Here is a 19,310-nt window from a genome sequence, read left to right on the forward strand (position 1 = left end):
ACGGCCATGTTCTGATCATGTTAAAACCCTCCAACAGAGCAATCACATGATGTTCCCTTTTACAGGACGAGGTCATTCAATCCCATATTTGTATTAGGGCCTAGAGAACAGCTACATACAGAAAATAAACAGTGCATTTCACAGAGGTCTCTCTTGCAAAATGGAACCTATATGAATAAGACTAACCTGCAAAAATAAAATATTTAATAAACACAAATCCATCTATGTTATGTTACACCTGCCTCCTCACACATTTATACATCTTTTAGGAAGTGTGCTTTTCAGAATTATGTTGGGAGAAAACCCCACTAACACGGTTGACCTACTCTACAAAACAACATAGTTTTAGCTTGAAGAGTCCATGGCTCTTCGGTGCTGTTCGTGCACCTGAAGCGCCTTGCCATTGACCTTGGTCAGAGCCTTGTGCTCTAGTCTCTGTTTCACCACGGGCACCCACACCAGCCCCGTGACCAGGAACATGAGCCCCACAGAAAGGAACACAGGACCCAGCAGGTAGGGCACGTTCCCCACCTGGGTGAAGTAGAGCAGGGAGAGGGCCGTGCCCAAGCCGAACAGCACTCCGCCGATAAGGATGGCCAGGATGGGCCTGGTGAAGTAGTACCAGCAGGGGACGTCAGTGCCCAGGGTGACCCCGTCAGGGACATGGTTCAGTGGGGTCGTTGCTTCAGTGTCCTGAGTCTCATGGTTGGTGCGGCTGGTTTTACGATCCATGTCTGACACCGTGACCACTGTGGATTGCATCCTTGGGTTGTGCTGAGGAAGGGATAACAAATCAGACACCACTTAAAAGTATAGGACTTTATCAATCACTGATACTTCACAGATATACATTCAGAGATGTACGGTTTACTATTTTATCAACCAATCTGTCATTGCAGAACTCACCATTTCAGATCTTGTTTGACTTATTAAAATTGCAATAAAACTACATGTAAAAAGAAATTCCATCCCATTTTTACATTCAATCAAATCCTGTAGTCTCCAATTTAATTCAAAACCACTTACCATTAGGCGTTTCGCCTGTGTTGCCTCTCGCTCTTTGCCCAGTGTTGGTCAGAGGCTGGCTGGCTGCTCCTCTGATGACTACTGTCAAAACCACTACTATGGCCAAAGCCACTACTATGGCCAAAGCCACGCCCACACAGAACAGTGACCCCACCCTGTAGTTCCCTATCCCGCAATCTCTGCTTTGCTCCAGTTTGTGCCCTGTTGACATACAGTATATTCTCCCCATATGGCATTTTAGGCTATGTATTATGGGAAAATGGAACAGTACATTATTCTTTCTAAGATGGCAGATGGAAGGGCTATGGCAGGGGCATGCCATCATGACTGTTTTTGATGGGGCCTGATAGCCAAATTCTACAAATAAAATCAATTGAATACTGTACATTTGAATGCTACAAAATTATAGAATTTAAGTTTGAAAAGGACATGATACTTATGAAGAATGGGTAATTTATGGTATGGGAGAGTATTATAGACATTCTAATTGGGTCCAGATGTCAGTTGTGTATGGATAATTAGGTTAGCGTAAATACAAGTCATGTTTGATTTATCAAATTGATCTGTGATTAATACAATAGAGTAAAACTTGAAAAGGAGATAAAAGGCGCCACCTGCTGGTCATGTAATTTAGTAGAGTACAAAAGGTACACAATTGGTCATCATTACACACAGGCAAGTATCCAGCTGTAGGGCACATTCTGTATGGGTTGAAATGAAGTATTTTAGGCTTTGAAAAGGACTGCCTGAACACACTTGTGCCATGAAACAGCTCTACTAAATTCCATCTTTCTCACAGGGTAAAGATTAATTTTTTTGGTATGCATGATAAAGATTAAATGACAAATGTCATGTCAACTTAATTATATTTTTCCTCTAATGTTAAAACACTTCTGTGAAACAGCCCAAATAAAGAACTAGCACTTCTCCAATTTTTATATTTTATTGTCATAGTAGTTTGCTTTAATAACACGTGAAGGCGCTCAAGCACACCGCCAGAACGCCATATAAGAGAAACCAAAAGTGGGTAAAAGCAATGGGAGACATGTACAACTAGGGTTGCAAAATCCATTAATATTCACAAAATTCCCAGGTTTTCCAGAAATCCTGGCTGGAGGATTCCGGATTCCCTGCCTATTCCCCCCTGATTGTGAATTTTGGGAAGTTAGTGGATATATGCAACCCTTTGTACAACCAAGATAACATTTTGGTTTCAACTTGTTAAATTCTCAAATGTCTTTTTTTGTAAATAATATATTTTTCTGTATTACAAGCAAATCCTGGTCCTCGTCTGGTTACAGATATAACTGCTGCCATTTTACATTTTCAATGATGGAAGAAAAAAATAATAAAAAAACTGGATGAGAAAACAATTGTGTTTTATGGTCATGAGTTGACCAGAGTAGGGGTGTGAGGGAATGGGTTTGGGGGCAGGGCCTAACCCAAAAATGGCATAGCTGAGCTCTCAATATGAGAAAGCTGACTCGTGTGTACTTGATCTCGTTTTTCATTTGCTTAAAAACAGGTTTCTTTTTCAGATAAGTTTTTTAAGCTGATCATCGACAGGTCAAAGGGAGGAGAGAAGAGAGGGCCGCGAGCAGAGTTGCCGTCACCGCCGCCTGTGTTCCCATCAATGACCCCTGACCCCACTCTTCACCCCCACCATGGTGCCAGACTGACCGGGGACTCCCATGCAACCGCTTCAGTCCCTCTCAGCAACGAGCTTCAGCACCTTACCAATGGCAATGGTCTTACCTGGGGAGAGGACACAGAGACGTGGGTTAACAGCAAAGCCCCTGTCTACTCATGTCCAAACGGGATAGTTTTAAATTTAAATCAAAACGTCATAAGTGGAGCCCCTCCACTCTCCGACCCCCTCCAACAGACTTTCTCCTCTTTAGGGTCCCATCCCCTCTACCCCACTCCCCAACCAACAGTACTTTTTCACCACGAATGCAACTCAACCACAAACAGACTTTAATCTAGGGCTGGGCAATATGACCAAAATATTCTATCACGGTATAAAAATATAAAAAAATGACGGTATGACTGTTTAGTTTTTGAATAATCAAATTTGTACATTTGCTTTATGAGTAGTGAGTGATCCTAGGGTGGCAACGCATACATTCTAAGTGATTTCAATGAATCTTTCCCCATTCTGATTGTTTTATACTGTTCAATTCAACCAAAACAAATGTTAGCCGTTATCATTTCTGCATCTCCTGCACTCAATTGCAGTGGTGGGAAAAATTACCCAATTGTCAAACTTGAGTAAAAGTAAAGATACGTTAATAGAAAATTACTCAAGTGAAAATCACCCAGTAAAATACTAGAGTAAAAGTATTTGGTTTTAAATATACTTAAGTATAAAAAGTAAATGTAATTGCTAAAATGTACTTAAGTATCAAAAGTAAAAATAATTTAAAATTCCTTATTTTAAGCAAATCAGACTGCACCATTTTCTTGCTTACGGATAGCCAGGGGCACACTCCAACAATCACCAATAATTTACAAACAAAGCATTTGTGTTTAGTGAGTCCTCCAGGTCAGAGGCAGTACATGACCAGGGATGTTCTCTTGACAAGTGCGTGAATTGGACCATTGTCCTGTCCTGCTAAGCATTCAAAATGTAACGAGTACTTTTACGTGCCAGGGAAAATGTATGGCGTAAAAAGTACATTATTTTCTTTAGGAATGTAGTGAAGTAAAATTGTCAACAAAAAAAACTTAAGTAGTACTTGAAAATATTTTTACACCACTGCTCAATTGAGAATTTCCATACTGCCATGTAGGGCTGCACGATATGGGAAAATAATCAAGGACTTATTTTTAACCAAATGTTGCAATTGTGACAACCTGCGAATTAAGAGTAAAACGGTTTGAATCATGGAAATATGACTATTCTAATTCTATAGTTAGAATATAATAGTGGGCACTTTGAATACAGGGTTTGAGATGACAACGAATTAAAATACCAGGGAGGAGTTATTGTGACAGGGAAGGAACTAAAGTGTTGATACGTGTTTCCTAGGGAACTCTATAATCTTTGGCTACATTGCATGTTTTCTCTTAACTACTTCATGTATCTAACATATTCTTGTTTTGCATATTCCTCTTTGATTTAGAAGATACTGTTGCACAAACATGCTGATTTAGGTCTACATCATCACTGGTATTATCAGGCTGTATTAGCTAGCTACGTTTGCTCTTACTCAGTACATTTATTAGCTAGCTAGCTATTAGCATTAGTGGCTAACAATTAGCGTCTCACAAGATTTAGGGCAACTTGCTAAGAAAAGACAAACTAGCCGTTTGCTGAAGTAAGAAACACACTAATGGTGTCAGTATAGAACGCTAGTGGATTTATATTAAGAAGCAAAGTGAAAACAGCATTGTCGTCATCAACATTGTTACATGTGCTGCATTGACCATGCAGACTCAACGCAAGTGTCTCCTGGTTGAGGAACATTAAATGCGCTCCTTGAGTGACAGGGGGCGTGGCTAGGTCTGTGTGGAAAGTGGCACGGAGAAAAAGAGCGGAGTGATGACTCAAGTAGCGAAGTAACCTAGAAAAATTGACTTTACACACGGCGTATCACATTTAACAAACCAAACATTCAAATACCGGTATAGAAGGTAAAGTAAAAACCCAAACCGGTTGATCCCTGCATCAATACCGGTATATCATAAAATACAGTATATCACCCAGCCCTACTTTAACCTTAGTTTCAGTTTGGACTACATTTAAACCATTGTTCCTTCCAGCATGGCCATTTAGGGACTACTAACATTTTACATATACACTTTCATCATTCAACAGACGCTCTTATCCAGAGCGACTTACATAAGTAATCAGTGTTAAGTGCCTTGCTCAAGGGCAAATCGCCATTTTTCAAGTAGTCAGCTTGGGGAATCGACCAAGAGACCTTTCATTTACTGGCTCAATGCTAGGCTACCTGCCACCTACTAACAGTCCCAGTGATGGCAGAGGCCCGTACCTTCATCCCGTAGGGTGAACCGTCCCATCTGGGGGAAGTCTTTGAAGGTTTCAAGGCAGATGGTTCCGGCGGTGCGCAGACGGGCAATGCACACCTGGTCCTGTTTCACAAAGCGCGGTCGCGTCTTACTTTTCTCTCCCGACTTCTTGTCTACCAGACAGATTAAGGCCTAGATATGGAGCAGAACCATCACAATAACTATACTGGCATGTCTTTAAAACACTATTTGTCAGATGCAGATCAAAGGGAATACATTGCAGATTCAAAATGAAGATGGTTCCTTCTGTAGGTTATGGCATTATGACAGTATCTTTACCGTAATTTGCACTTCTTCGATGCAGGTGTGGATGTGGAGGACAGCATTGTAACCAGGGCAGATAATGGACTTGTGTTCAATGATGACAATCTGTGAGAACACACAACACTGAGTAAAAACAAACACCAATAAATCCAATATGTTTGCCATTAGGGCGACATTCAGACAGGACTACGGTCCAACTCCAACCGCCTTAGTATCTGTGGTGACTGGCATACCTGGGCGTCAAAGGTGCGTCCAGAGTGGCAGAGGTTCTCAGCGTTACAGAGGATGAAGCCTGGCAGGATCTCCTCCTCCTCGATGCCCTTCAGTCTCAGCTTCAGGTTCTCTCCAGGAGAAGCATCGTCTGTCTCCACGTCATCACTCAGCAGGCTCAACACCTCCACTGTGTGCTACAGGGAGGGATGGAAGGAGGAAGGGATACGCAGCCATTAACACACTTTCATAATAAGAGATGGAGCGAACACCTTTATGGTAAAAAACAACAACAGAGGGAGATACCGTGTGGCACAGAGTGAAATGGAAAATAGGAGAAGAAAAGACCTATGACTAAACAACTCTGGCTTAAGATACTTGCCACCACATTAGCTAGGATTAGCTATAGCTCTAATGCTCTGATGGGCGTTGGATGTTCCATGGCAGGCTGCTGGAGAATGTCTTACCCTGTTTGGCATCATGACAAGCTGCTGTGCTTTACTGATGGACCCTGACTCCAGTTTCCCCAGGATGACAGTACCCATGTCCTATAGGGTGGGGAACAACAGGAGAAAGAGGACAGATTAAGTAACCCAAGTCAGAAGAAGGTCTTCTCCAGTTGTGTGAGAGGCTTAAAAACTAGTGTGGTTTAATAGGCTTTTTTTAAACCAGGAAATAGGATGTTACATGTACAGTGTAGCTGCTGATGTGGGCCGTACGAATGACATGGCTCACTACAGTTGTTGACCATCAAAATACTGTCATGTAAAGGACAACCATATCTAAATAAACATTTAAATATAATGAGTTCGTTGCCATATTTCTGGCAATAGAATAAAAATATGAAGGTTTCATAATGTGGTCGTCTTCACCTTGTATTTGTCTACGATGGGTAATCTGACTGGTCCGTCGCTCACTCTGTTTAAGTTTGGCAAACTGTCCAGATGTGGAATGAATGGTAACCCCCTGGAAGACAGACAGAGAGGAGATAAACAGGTCAGGACAGTAGCGGCAGGAGAATATTCAATCCATTCACACTGGAACGTTATAGTACCTTTGGTGTGGCTTCGTTAACAGAGAAGGAAGAAGCGTTTCTTACTGGACAAGAACAGATAGTACCTCTCCATTTTGGACTGTTTTCTTCCGTTTCGTACCTAGTGAACACAGCCCAGGAACAGCAGTGTAAAAGCTGGTGATACTCACGTATACCAAGTGCACGACTCAACAGGCTCCTTGAGGTTGGCTCCTGTGAGGCCGGAGCAGGGCATGAAGTGAATGTCTTTCTTGGGGTTGAAGCCAACCTTCTTCAAAAATGGCACTAGTTTTTCCTTGCATTCTTCGTACCTAAGGTTTCAGGTTAAACAAAAAATTAATTGTGGGTTGAGCTGGATTTCAGATGCATGAGAATAAATGTTAAACTCTCAAGCAAATCCTGAAATGATGTCAATGTATGCATGATTTCCGTTAAGGTTCTACAAAGACCCTACATCAACAATGGATTCCACCCTAGGCTTTGACCATCCCTATATCATCTTGTCTGTAATGGGTGTTATCATGTTTATGGAAACTGGAGCAAGCACTCATGACTACCAGTTCCCTGTAGCCTGGTGTGATTTCTGTGCTCTAAGTGGTAACTGCGCACCTCTCGAGGCTCCAGTTCACTGTAGGGTCGTCCATTTTGTTGACGAGGATGATCAGATGCTTCACCCCCGCCGTTTTGGCCAACATGGCGTGCTCCCGTGTCTGTCCACCCTTCTCAAAGCCCGTCTCAAACTCTCCCTTCCTGGCTGAGATCACCTAGGCAGGAGAAATACACATTGAAAATCATTCAAGGAACCATGACATTGCTGTGTAGATTTCAAAACAATGTATTTTACGATCAAGTAAACAAATATTTATCATGGTTCCTTCTTAATTTCAAATCGTTATTTTTATCATCTTTATATTTACCATTTCAAGAGATCTTTGTCTCTCAACTGGATATTTTGGTATTTGCAGCCACAAGTTATTTCAGCCCCCCCCCCCACACACACACACCTTGAAAAACAGCATGACACTATGGACTCACCAGCACAGCCAGGTCAGCTTGCGACGCTCCTCCGATCATATTGGGCACAAAGCTTTTGTGGCCTGGCGCATCCAGGATGGTAAAGTGCTTTTTCTCAGTTTCAAAGTACGCTCTGCCCACCTCCACAGTCTTCCCCTTGTCTCGCTCCTCCTGGTTAGTGTCCAGAGCCCAGGAGAGGTACCTGGCAAAAAGAGGAAGGGGGGGGGGGGGGTTAAACCCTTGTTATACTGACAGGCTTTAGTCATGCCATTTCATATACTTTTTGCAGTAGACCCTGGTAAAAAGCAGAGTGTAACTCACCAGGTTTCCCTGTTCTTCTCCTTGGCTTCTCTTTCATACTTCTCCAGAGTTCTCTTCTCCACCATGCCTGTTAAATACCTACCAGTGAGGAAGGGGATAACCAGAGGGAGTGATGAAGAAAGAGGGGGAAAGAGCAAAGAGTGGAGGGGTGGTCAGAAATGCAACAGGTGTTAAGCCCCATTGGACTGAATGAATCATAACCACAACAGAAAGAGAGATACTCACATGATTTGACCTCCGATGGTAGACTTGCCAGCATCTGGGGAGAGATGAGACAGCAGGAAGTGGTGAGAGCAGATAAAAATGGCCTGTGCTGTCTGGCCTTGTAACAGGGCTGATTAAATGAAAAATAAATACAAAACATTGCCTGGTTTTCCACTGTTTCCTATTAAGGCAATAGCATCGTTTCCCCTAGATTTGCTTCTTTGACAGACCCCCCAATCAGCAATCCAGGTGTGACAGTGACAACAATACACCATGGATGTTATATAGGGCTGCCAATAAACATGTTTTATTGGATCAAATGAAACCCCAAGAAATAACAGAGTAACGCCGAGATGACCCACACACCTAAGTGATAGTAGGTGAAACCACTGCAATTGCCATGAAAAAGAGGAAGAAAGAAGCAGATGTGCCCCCACTCACCAACATGCCCGATGAACACCACGTTCACATGTTCCTTCTTGGGCGCGTCTGGTGGGAGGGTGACCACTTTAGGCATGATTGGCAAGTCTTCTTCCTCCTCCTCTAGGACTTCCTCCTCCAGAATCTCCTCAACAACTATTGGTCCCCCGTCGCCACCAGGCCCTCCTCCTGGTTCTTCATCATTGGGCTCCACCCCTTTCAGGTCCCATGTCTCCTCTGTGGTCATTTCAGAGTCGCCGTTCTCCACCGGGGCTGACCAGGGACAAACCGAACAGAGCATTAGTGGTGTGGAATAAGTAATCATGATTTAAGTTTGAAAATAGATTCCTCTGGTCTCAGGTCTGATGTGAAAAAGCCTTCCACCGTAGCTAAGAATTTGGTCAATTAAGTTTCTCTACAAATGTTTTAGTTTAGATGTATTTTATCTATGTAATTAGTTTGCCATAAGATGTAATATTCAAAGGGGAAAACCTAACAACTAGGGCTACACTACAGGCTGGCAATGATGCAGAGTACTCATACAGTACAGTTAGAGCATATTAATTAGACATGAGGGTATTGTTCTACGAAGCTTGTCAATGGTTACTACAGCTAAACTTCTGGCATCAGTTTTGACAAGATTTTACAGCAAAATCTACAGAACATTAGAGCTTAAGGTCAGAGTTCGTTCCAATAAGATTGATACAATTTCCCTTCTTTTGATTTTTCAACACCTGAAATAGTGTAACCATTCAGCACCCTATAGGCTTTAAAGACCGTAGTAGTGAAGACAGACCATGCTGACACTCGGAGAGCATGGCTCATCATTCCAACTATGAGACAGTGAAATCCGTAGTGTTTAATCCTGGTCCTGAGGACCCAAAGCGGTGCACATTTATTTAACTTAGTACTACACACCCGATTCCACTTAATCAAAGGTTAAATTAGTTGATTAGCAGAATCAGGTATGTAATGCTAGGGGGAAAACTAAGATGTCTACCCCTTTGGTTGCCCAGGACCAGGAAACACTTGCAGTAGAATATGGGTTAGAGGTCAGTGAGTGCTCCAAGGCTGCCTGGGCCCGGACCTGTTTGGCTGGACTTCAAGCCTTTCTTCCATCCTGCACATTCATAACTTTTAGCCTAATGTAAATTATGTAAGACCTCAACAGTAAGGAAGGCTGAAGTCATTTTGCCAGTCACAGAAAAGTCAGACTAATGGAATGGAGTGGCTGGGGATCATTCTGGACCCCTCTTCCCAACAGCGAAAGGTTCCAAAGCTTCTGCACATGTGTCGGATTCTCTACTTTACCCACAGTCTCTGCTCTACTCAGACGAATGGTGCTCAATCAATAAAGTTAGATCAAAGCTGAATCAATGTCTGCTAGATCACATAAAGATAGTCTTCAACATAATAACATGTATAATGTTACATGTTACTCTTGTTCAAAACTCAAAATAAGTGCTTTGATTTAAACTAAACACAGAGGTAGGCTATGCTACAGCTTCTTAACACCATCTGCTCTAAACTTCACTCACTGGCTCAGTTACCATCCAATTGACCACAGGTTCACGCTAACATTCTCAAATCTGTATAAAAACCAACATGCGCATTTCCCCACCAGAGATGTGTTTCCATCAAAGATATAAGGCAGATATAAGGCTGCGCGTGATGACAGTGCACATAAAAATACCCTTTGCGGGTCAAGTTAAATGGGTTTCCTTCACATTTTCAACTGATGGGTTTCTCAACACAAAAAAATGTGCGTTATATAGCGTGTGCCAACTCTGGAATTGGCACGCGCGCTCTAGCCAACAGCGCTATCTGCATGATTTTGACTAAAGAGCACATATAGCCTACCTGATATTATTATTTTTAGACAAAAAAAGCGAGATCATTTTAAATTTGTCAAAACGGCATCCAAGCATCGATCATCATGTCACCAGAATAAGACCCTCAATCTTTATAGGAAAGGAGCATCAAGCTCACCACCCTGTGAAGTTCATAATTTATTTCATCTGTAGCCTAATAGGCCTAAACCGCATGCTTCACAACGAGTCGTAGTGGGAGGACCAAACATGTCATCGACTGACTCAAAGTTTGATGGTTATTATATCAATATTTGCACACAAGTGTTTCCACAGACATTTCATATAATTCAGTTAACTTCTAACTAGGGGGCGCAATTTTAACTTTTGGCAAAAAATGCATACCCATTTTAAACTGCCCATTTCTCAGCCCCCGAAACTAGAATATGCATATAATACTCAGATTAGGATAGAAAACACTCTGAAGTTTCCAAAGCTGTAAGAATTTTGTCTGTGAGTTAAACAGAACTAATATTGCAGGCGAAAACCTGAGAAAATTCCAAACAGGAAGTGGCACTCTTTTTGAGAGCTCTGTGTTCCAATGCCTTCCTATCGCATATGTGAAGTCACATCAATAAGACCTCTTTTTCTATGTCTTCCCTAAGGTGTCAGCCTTTAGACGTAGTTTCAGGCCTTTATTTTGAAGGATGAGCCTGCAAGAGCACATTGGGTAAGTGGACAGGTGGGGGCTCTCCGGGTGATTTTTGCGCAATTGTGAAAGGTAGCCATTGTTTCTCTCGCTCCTAGTGAAAAGCCAACTGTCCCGGTTGATTTATTATCGAATAGATGTGAAAAACACAATGAAGTTGGATCAAAAACAACGTTTGACATGTTTATGTGGACATTATGGATATAATTTTGACGCATCAAACAAACGGAGGTATTTGGATATAAAACATATCTTTATGGAACAAAAGGAACATTTGCTGTCTAACTGGGAGTTTCGTGAGTGAAACCAACCGAAGATCAAAGGTAAACGATTAATTTGATTGCTTTGCTGGTTTTTGTTACCGAGTTACCTGGCGCTAGCTGTTCGTAATGTTTTGTAGAGCGATCGATACATTTACACAAATGCAAGTATTGCTTTCGCTGTAAAGCATAATTTCTAAATCTGAGACGACAGATGGATTAACAAAAGGCTAAGCTGTGTTTTGCAATATTGCACTTGTGATTTCATGAAATTATATTTTATGATTTACCTCTGGCGCTAGGCTATGCTAGTCAGGGTTTTTGAAGACAAAAATCCCAGATCCGGGATGGGGAGTGCAGAAAGGTTTTAAACCAAAAAAAAGATCCCACATTGTCTAGCGTAGTTAGTTTTGTCGACATTTTGAAAGTTCCAAATTTTTTACTCCCATCAGGCCTGTCACTACATTTTTATCCGACGTACTTTACTAGCATAAAAAGAATGGATGGAAACCTGGTTACTGTTCATCATTTTAGACAACTGCAGGCTACTTCCAAACTGTAGAACTCAAGATCTAAATGAAAATCCCCACGAAACTGATTGAGATCCAATGGTTGGTATATGCAGACGTTTCATCGGTAAAACTTTAATTATACTTCACCATGAGGTTGAGTGCACACTTTGGGGTAAAGTGGAAAATGGAATAGGCAGAGGCTACAAATACAGAGTTTCCAGCCCCGCCGCTAACTTCTCAAAACAAATGAGCCGAATCATGTTCTGCGCATGTTATTTCACACACGCGCACGTTCAAGTCTCTCTTTACTCAATTCAATGGGCTTTATTGGCATGGGAAACATATGTTAACATTGCTAAAGTAAGTGAAGTGGATAATATACAAAAGTGAAATAAACTATGCTTCACTCACACTTTACTGAACCCTCAACCAATTTGATTGACATGTAGCCCGTCTATCTGCCTCAGTTCTGGAAAGCTGATTGAAACGAACATTCCAAAAATACACTGCTCAAAAAAATAAAGGGAACACTCAAACAACACAATGTAACTCCAAGTCAATCACACTTCTGTGAAATCAAACTGTCCACTTAGGAAGCAACACTGATTGACAATAAATTTCACATGCTGTTGTGCAAATGGAATAGACAACAGGTGGAAATTATAGGCAATTAGCAAGACACCCCCAATAAAGGAGTGGTTCTGCAGGTGGTGACCACAGACCACTTCTCAGTTCCTATGCTTCCTGGCTGATGTTTTGGTCACTTTTGAATGCTGGCGGTGCTTTCACTCTAGTGGTAGCATGAGACGGAGTCTACAACCCACACAAGTGGCTCAGGTAGTGCAGCTCATCCAGGATGGCACATCAATGCGAGCTGTGGCAAGAAGGTTTGCTGTGTCTGACAGCGTAGTGTCCAGAGCATGGAGGCGCTACCAGGAGACAGGCCGGTACATCGGGAGACGTGGAGGAGGCCGTAGGAGGGCAACAACCCAGCAGCAGGACCGCTACCCCCGCCTTTGTGCAAGGAGGAGCACTGCCAGAGCCCAGCAAAATGACCTCCAGCAGGCCACAAATGTGCATGTGTCTGCTCAAACGGTCAGAAACAGACTCCATGAGGGTGGTATGAGGGCCCGACGTCCACAGGTGGGGGTTGTGCTTACAGCCCAACACCGTGCAGGACGTTTGGCATTTGCCAGAGAACACCAAGATTGGCAAATTCGCCACTGGCACCCTGTGCTCTTCACAGATGAAAGCAGGTTCACACTGAGCACATGTGACAGACGTGACAGAGTCTGGAGACGCCGTGGAGAACGTTCTGCTGCCTGCAACATCCTCCAGCATGACCGTTTTGGCGGTGGGTCAGTCATGGTGTGGGGTGGCATTTCTTTGGGGGGGTGGCCGCACAGCCCTCCATGTGCTCGCCAGAGGCAGCCTGACTGCCATTAGGTACCGAGATGAGATCCTCAGACCCCTTGTGAGACCATATGCTGGTGCGGTTGGCCCTGGGTTCCCCCTAATGCAAGACCTCATGTGGCTGGAGTGTGTCAGCAGTTCCTGCAAGAGGAAGGCATTGATGCTATGGACTGGCCCGCCCGTTCCCCAGACCTGAATCCAATTGAGCACATCTGGGACATCATGTCTCGCTCCATCCACCAACGCCACGTTGCACCACAGACTGTCCAGGAGTTTGCGGATGCTTTAGTCCAGGTCTGGGAGGAGATCCCTCAGACCATCCGCCACCTCATCAGGAGCATGCCCAGGCGTTGTAGGGAGGTCATACAGGCACGTGGAGGCCACACACACTACTGAGCCTTATTTTGACTTGTTTTAAGGACATTACATCAAAGTTGGATCAGCCTGTAGTGTGATTTTCCACTTTAATTTTGAGTGTGACTCCAAATCCAGACCTCCATGGGTTGATAAATTTGATTTCCATTGATAATTTGTGTGTGATTTTGTTGTCAGCACATTCAACTATGTAAAGAAAAAAGTATTTAATAAGAATATTTCATTCATTCAGATCTAGGATGTGTTATATTAGTGTTCCCTTTATTTTTTTGAGCAGTGTATATATGAAGGCTCTGTCTGTTGTAACAGATATTGCTATAGCACAAGCAAGATGTAGTCTGCACTTTGCATTGGCGCAAAAACAATCAGCGTTTGTGATGAAATCTTTCGATTTATGCCGACATATTTACTGATAAAGAACACTGCCTCCCAATAGCCAACGTTTGCATATTAAAAATCGCTGTTGACAAGGGTTGTAACGGTTCACCAAACCCAGTTAGGTAGGTGGGTATGGCAGTTTTGGGGTCATGGTTCGGTAAAGCGGAAAATGAAATGCCAACAGTTACCAATTCCATATATGATCATGAGTCATAATACCAGATGAGAGCACAATAAGGAATAAAAACACTTTGAATTTTCTTAAATAAACACACGACTACCCATCAACAACAATAAAATAAAAGTGCAATGTGTGTAAAATCAATATGTAAACATGACTCAGACATTGTGTAGGCAGGCCTATGCTATAATGTTTTCTTACAAAGAAAAATATGCGCACGTGTGACTCGAGTGAGGCGCGTCTGTAGCACAGTAGTTCTCATTTCCCACTCCAGGGTAAAGTGATGGGCTGTCACAGTGAAGTAGCTCTGTAGCCCTGGTGGTCCAGCCATCTGTAGTAAGTGCAACACAGGGTGCATTGGTCAATTAATTGACAATTTCCTCTTCAGCTTGCTTACATAGAGGGGGGACTAACTTCTTTTTGCTGAAACAGGTGCGAGAGGGCAAAGTTCATAACGTGGCTTGAGCACTTTCACGAGGTGATGAAACCCCCTATTCTTCTCAACAAATGAGAATGGGCGCAAATATCTGCAGCTATAAAACATAGCTATCGCTCTTGTAATTTCTGTGGCAGAATCAGCTGGAAAGGGTTGCTTGAATGCAGAGGGGAGACAGTTATTGTTTTGCATTTCCATCTTGCGCCACTGGGGTGAAGTTGACTTAAATGTGTCATGTTTGAGGCATTGGCAGTTGTATAGGCATTTTTGTTGATCAGTGGCGACATACTCTGTTCATTGCCGCTGTAATCTTCTGGGAAACAAAAAGGTTTCCAAACTGAAGATTTAAACAACGGAGAATCGTCCTGGTTTTTCAAACACACCACTCACAATCGTACAGAACTAGTTCCCGGCTGCGCCTCACAAAAGAACAGATTGAAATGCGCCAAATAAGATTTGAGTTTTGATTACAATGTGCGCATAAGCTCTAGTTGTTAACGGGATAGCCCAAAATGTTTTTTCCAACTTTGACTTACTTGAGGCATACAACGCAGCGCAGGCCTAGCATTTTGATTTGAGTATTTATGTATTCATTCAGGTTCACAGTGCGGAATGAACCAAGGTCCCTGTACCAAACGGCTCAGTACGAATGTTTGTACCGTTACACCCGTACTATTGACTGCCTGTCTGAGTCTTGCTTTGTTGATAGGCTGTGTACATACAGCTTGCCTAACAACCCCCCCATGAAAAATAAATTGCCTGTTGCGTCGTGGTTATGTTCGCTTTGATTACTGTTACAACAGACAGAGAACAGCGTTTCTTCGAACAAGTGGCAGCGGAGTCACGGAGTGAGCAAGCACTGAGCAGTAGCTCAAAGGACTCGAAGGGGAAAGCACGCAACGGATCCTGCACATGCGCATAAATCTCTCTTTAGTCCAAAACTTCTGTTTCGCAGAAAATTAGGAACTGCAGCCACTCTCAATGGAATAAGGCACTAAGTTGCCACACCAGACATCAAGTTTGGTCTTTGTCTGCACCAAAGCGAGTCAGCATCAATCTGTTTATTATGACACAGTACAGCACCCTCACAGAATTCACTGGCATTACAACACACCTTAATTTGTACTTATAATAGAGAGGGTGGGTTCTTGTCTAAATATAATGTAACAAGACATTAGCTAGTCAATTGGCGGTCATCTACACATAATTAGACTAGAAGGGACACACAGCGGTCAAAAATAGCTGACATACAGAATGCTTCCATGGCAACAATGAATGTGCACAAAACATGTGCTCTAGAAGCTGTACTAGATACATGTCAGAACTTTGTGACTGCTAATTGAGAAGACTGAGGCCCACAAACATCAATTAGTGATTCATACCAGTGACAGTTGCTTTGGTGGACGTTGTCAATCCAGTCAACAGTGGGTTGACTGGATTTACGGAGGACTTTGTTAGAGGCCAGAGGCTGGGCCCATAGATTGTGTGGCTAGCTAAGCTATTCATGGATAATGCTGAACAGAGCAAAATGACCACAGGTGTAAAACACACACGTATACATACCTGCAGTTTCTGCGACCTCCATGGTGGCAACTGGTTCAACGTCCGCTAAAAAAAAAAGAGGTAGAGCGTATTCACATGAACGCTTCTTTCATCAGACATTTTTCATCAAATAAAACGTAAGGTGGGATTGGTGTGAAATCTACCGACCAGCGCTCTTCCAGTCTACCACAATGGTCACAACTAATACAGTTCTTATGAGGCCAACAAACTGCAACACCAGTTCCCCCAGTTAACTGGTTCGCAATATGTACTATAGACAGGTTGGTTGTTTAGCAACAACCAAAGCCTGCACAACTATGGGGCAAAACATACGGGTTGGCTTAGATTGTTGACAACATGCAACCTATATTTCTTCAACTTTCGTCGATTTTTTTTGCAAAATCAGCACCTGTGATCTCAAATACATTGTTACAGTTCTTGGTTAGCTAGCAAATTTCAGTTAACATGGAATCAGTTAAAACACCTAAACACAAGACATGGTCTCAAGAACAAGATGAAACTGGCTGACAGTAGTCACAATTCCCCACATGGCAGTTTCTTGTCATTGTTGGTAGCCATCTGGCCATCCAGAATCACAACATCCGACTTCTGCCCCATTGAAGCGTCAACCACTTGAGACATTGTCAGCTAACCCATCTATATGCAACAACCCACCAACAGCTTGATGTTTACTATACTTTTACTGGGCTGCCATTTTCCTCAAGAGCGGTTGAATATCTTTAGTATAAACACACATTGGTGATGTCCATCAACAGCAGAAAACCTGCCGAACACGCCTGTACAGGCTAACAGGTAAGCTGAGGTTAAAGGATAAGAAAATGGCCGTAGGTCAAAAATATCAGACTGGGAAAATAGCTCGATTTGAATCCCCTCATGACTTACAAGTTAGTATTGCCTAATAGAGAATGCATAACCACCACAACCTAAGAGCTTTTCTAGAAAGGATGGTAATTTATGTTTCAAGACAAAGAACCTTACATATTCCCCTCCATATTGGATTTGGCAAAAGACATAACTGACCAAAACATGCCACAGCTCATTTGCATTACATCAAAACGTAAAAGAGAAACATCTATGAATGGCTCTGACTAGTTATTTCTGCTTTCTTGGTCTGCTCAAATGAGACACTTTGTTCACAAGTTTGTCTTCCACTTATGGACCGTATGTAAAGCAAGATCGTCCACGTCACACCAATAATGTCAACACTAGTTACCAGTTCCTAAAGTTGTCATGTCTTGCCATTTATAAGGGGCAAGGTTGTACCCTTTCAAATAATTACTAGTTATCTATCTACAGTAGCTAGTTGGGTACATAGCTTGAAATCCTAACTTACATTGTGGGAAGGGTATAGACAAAAACAAAAGCACAATTGGCCAAGAACGTCTTAGCTAGCCATTTTTGACTACATTGCCCACGTAGACAGTAAAAAAAATGTGGGACCGTTTGTCTTACCAACGTTAGGTACACAATTGTCACACGACTGACATAGGATAGGCTAACTAACGTTAAACTTAGTTATGCCAGTAACTAAGATTTGGTAAAATGATAACGTTTGCTACTTTACCTAGTTAACTAAAACCTCGAATGTCCAAAACCTCACATATGGTTAATATTAGCTAACGTATGTAACTATAGACACTGTCGGCGACAGTTGGCTAAAAGCAAGCTAAGTTAGCTAACCGGCAACTAGCTAGTAAGTAGTGGTTAGAAACATAACGTTACTATAGTTAACTAAACCCTAACGAAAATATTAGTTACAAACAAGCCATTAACTACCGAATACAGCTAACGTTACAGTGAACTAACAAACTAACGTTCAGTTGCTAACTAACTAGCCTAACTAAATACCGTTAATTTGGTAACTAATGCTCGCCTTCAACGTTAACTAGCTACTTTACGCGGTCTCTAAAGTGTAGACGCATGTGTGTTGTGGAGCTTGTTAGCTAGCAAACTAAGTTAACTTGCAAACAAGCTAGCTAACCATCTAGCCAAACGCAAACGTTTGCGACCACGAACTTACCACCGGAATCAGGATCTTCCGAGGGGCCTTTCTGAAAGAAGGACGGGACAAATTCGACGGCATTTATGTTGGGGACAAACGGTTTGGCATTCACGTTGAGGGCGGCGAATTCAGAATCGAGTTTCCCGTCAACCGGGGCCTCAACATCATCCTCTTGTTCCCATGAATCAGGGGCAGCGTCTCTCGGGTCCATCGTGGGTCTTTGCTAGATGTTCACTACTGTGGATAAATACTTGCGTTACGCAGTTGCTGAACTGGCTAGTGTCCGCCCCTATTATTAACCCGTTGTTGAGATCACCCGATAAAATTGATCAAACTTCCCCTCTCTGTCTATGTGTTCGATTTACTTGCAATAAAATAGCCGGTTTCTCTCGGTAAAGGGATACGCGAAAGCAAGATTCGACTCAGCACTCCCAGCAAGTCCTCGTGTGCTGCTGACTCTCCCCAACCGATGGGAGCGACAACCAGTTGCATACTGGGAGATGTTGTGCATTGCAAGTGTCGCCGTTATTCGGTAGAACGTTATGGAGGAAGCGAGAAAACTACATTTCCATACACACGGAAAGCACACGTTTTACGTCAACGTTGCTGACCCATCTTGCAGGTTCAACATTTTTTAGTTCCGATTCGGCAAACGTTGCACGAGACGCTCAAAGGCCAGTCTGAACACTGAAAATAATTATTTACATTACACACGTATCCCGTTTAAACGTCAATTTCTTTACCTCAAATTAACATCTCGCACAAAAATCCAGGAAGTGCATCTGAAACAAACTATCATTGGATATTTTTGTATAGGCCTGTCTGAGTTGAGTTCTTTCCACAGGCCTTCTCTATTGACAGACAGTGGGTATCTAATGGCATTGCAGTCCATTTCACATAAGTAAACATATGCAAGTTTAGTTCATTTTCATTCCCATTGAAATAAACGCAACATGCAACAATTAACGTGTTTACTGAGTTACTGTTCATAGATGGAAATCAGAAATCAGACACTGTAGCAAAATGTCCAGCAGCACAAAACAGTGCATCAACGAAGGCAGGGCTTAATAACATTGAGGAAAAAGTTTGAGCATTGCAGTGTGTATTTGGGTTCTTTAATTCCCCATACTGATTCCATTGGTTATT

The 19,310-nt window shown here is 42.6% G+C and overlaps 1 protein-coding gene across 1 annotated transcript; it reads right to left on the reverse strand.

Annotated features, from left to right (window-relative positions):
• Nucleotides 1-1,953: 1,953 nt before the first annotated feature.
• Nucleotides 1,954-18,629, reverse strand: LOC120034092 (eukaryotic peptide chain release factor GTP-binding subunit ERF3A-like). The gene is made up of 14 exons (XM_038980522.1): nt 18,183-18,629; nt 16,163-16,207; nt 8,549-8,800; nt 8,129-8,162; nt 7,904-7,981; nt 7,604-7,784; nt 7,178-7,332; nt 6,739-6,879; nt 6,408-6,501; nt 6,003-6,083; nt 5,559-5,732; nt 5,341-5,430; nt 5,025-5,193; nt 1,954-2,781 (listed from the first exon to the last, which is right to left on the reverse strand). Exons 1-14 carry the CDS (start codon nt 18,373-18,375, stop codon nt 2,729-2,731), a joined length of 1,740 nt encoding a protein of 579 aa, XP_038836450.1. The 5' UTR covers nt 18,376-18,629; the 3' UTR covers nt 1,954-2,728.
• Nucleotides 18,630-19,310: the final 681 nt, after the last annotated feature.

Source organism: Salvelinus namaycush, chromosome 41 (genome assembly GCF_016432855.1).
Source record: "Salvelinus namaycush isolate Seneca chromosome 41, SaNama_1.0, whole genome shotgun sequence".
Taxonomy (NCBI): Eukaryota; Metazoa; Chordata; class Actinopteri; order Salmoniformes; family Salmonidae; genus Salvelinus; species Salvelinus namaycush.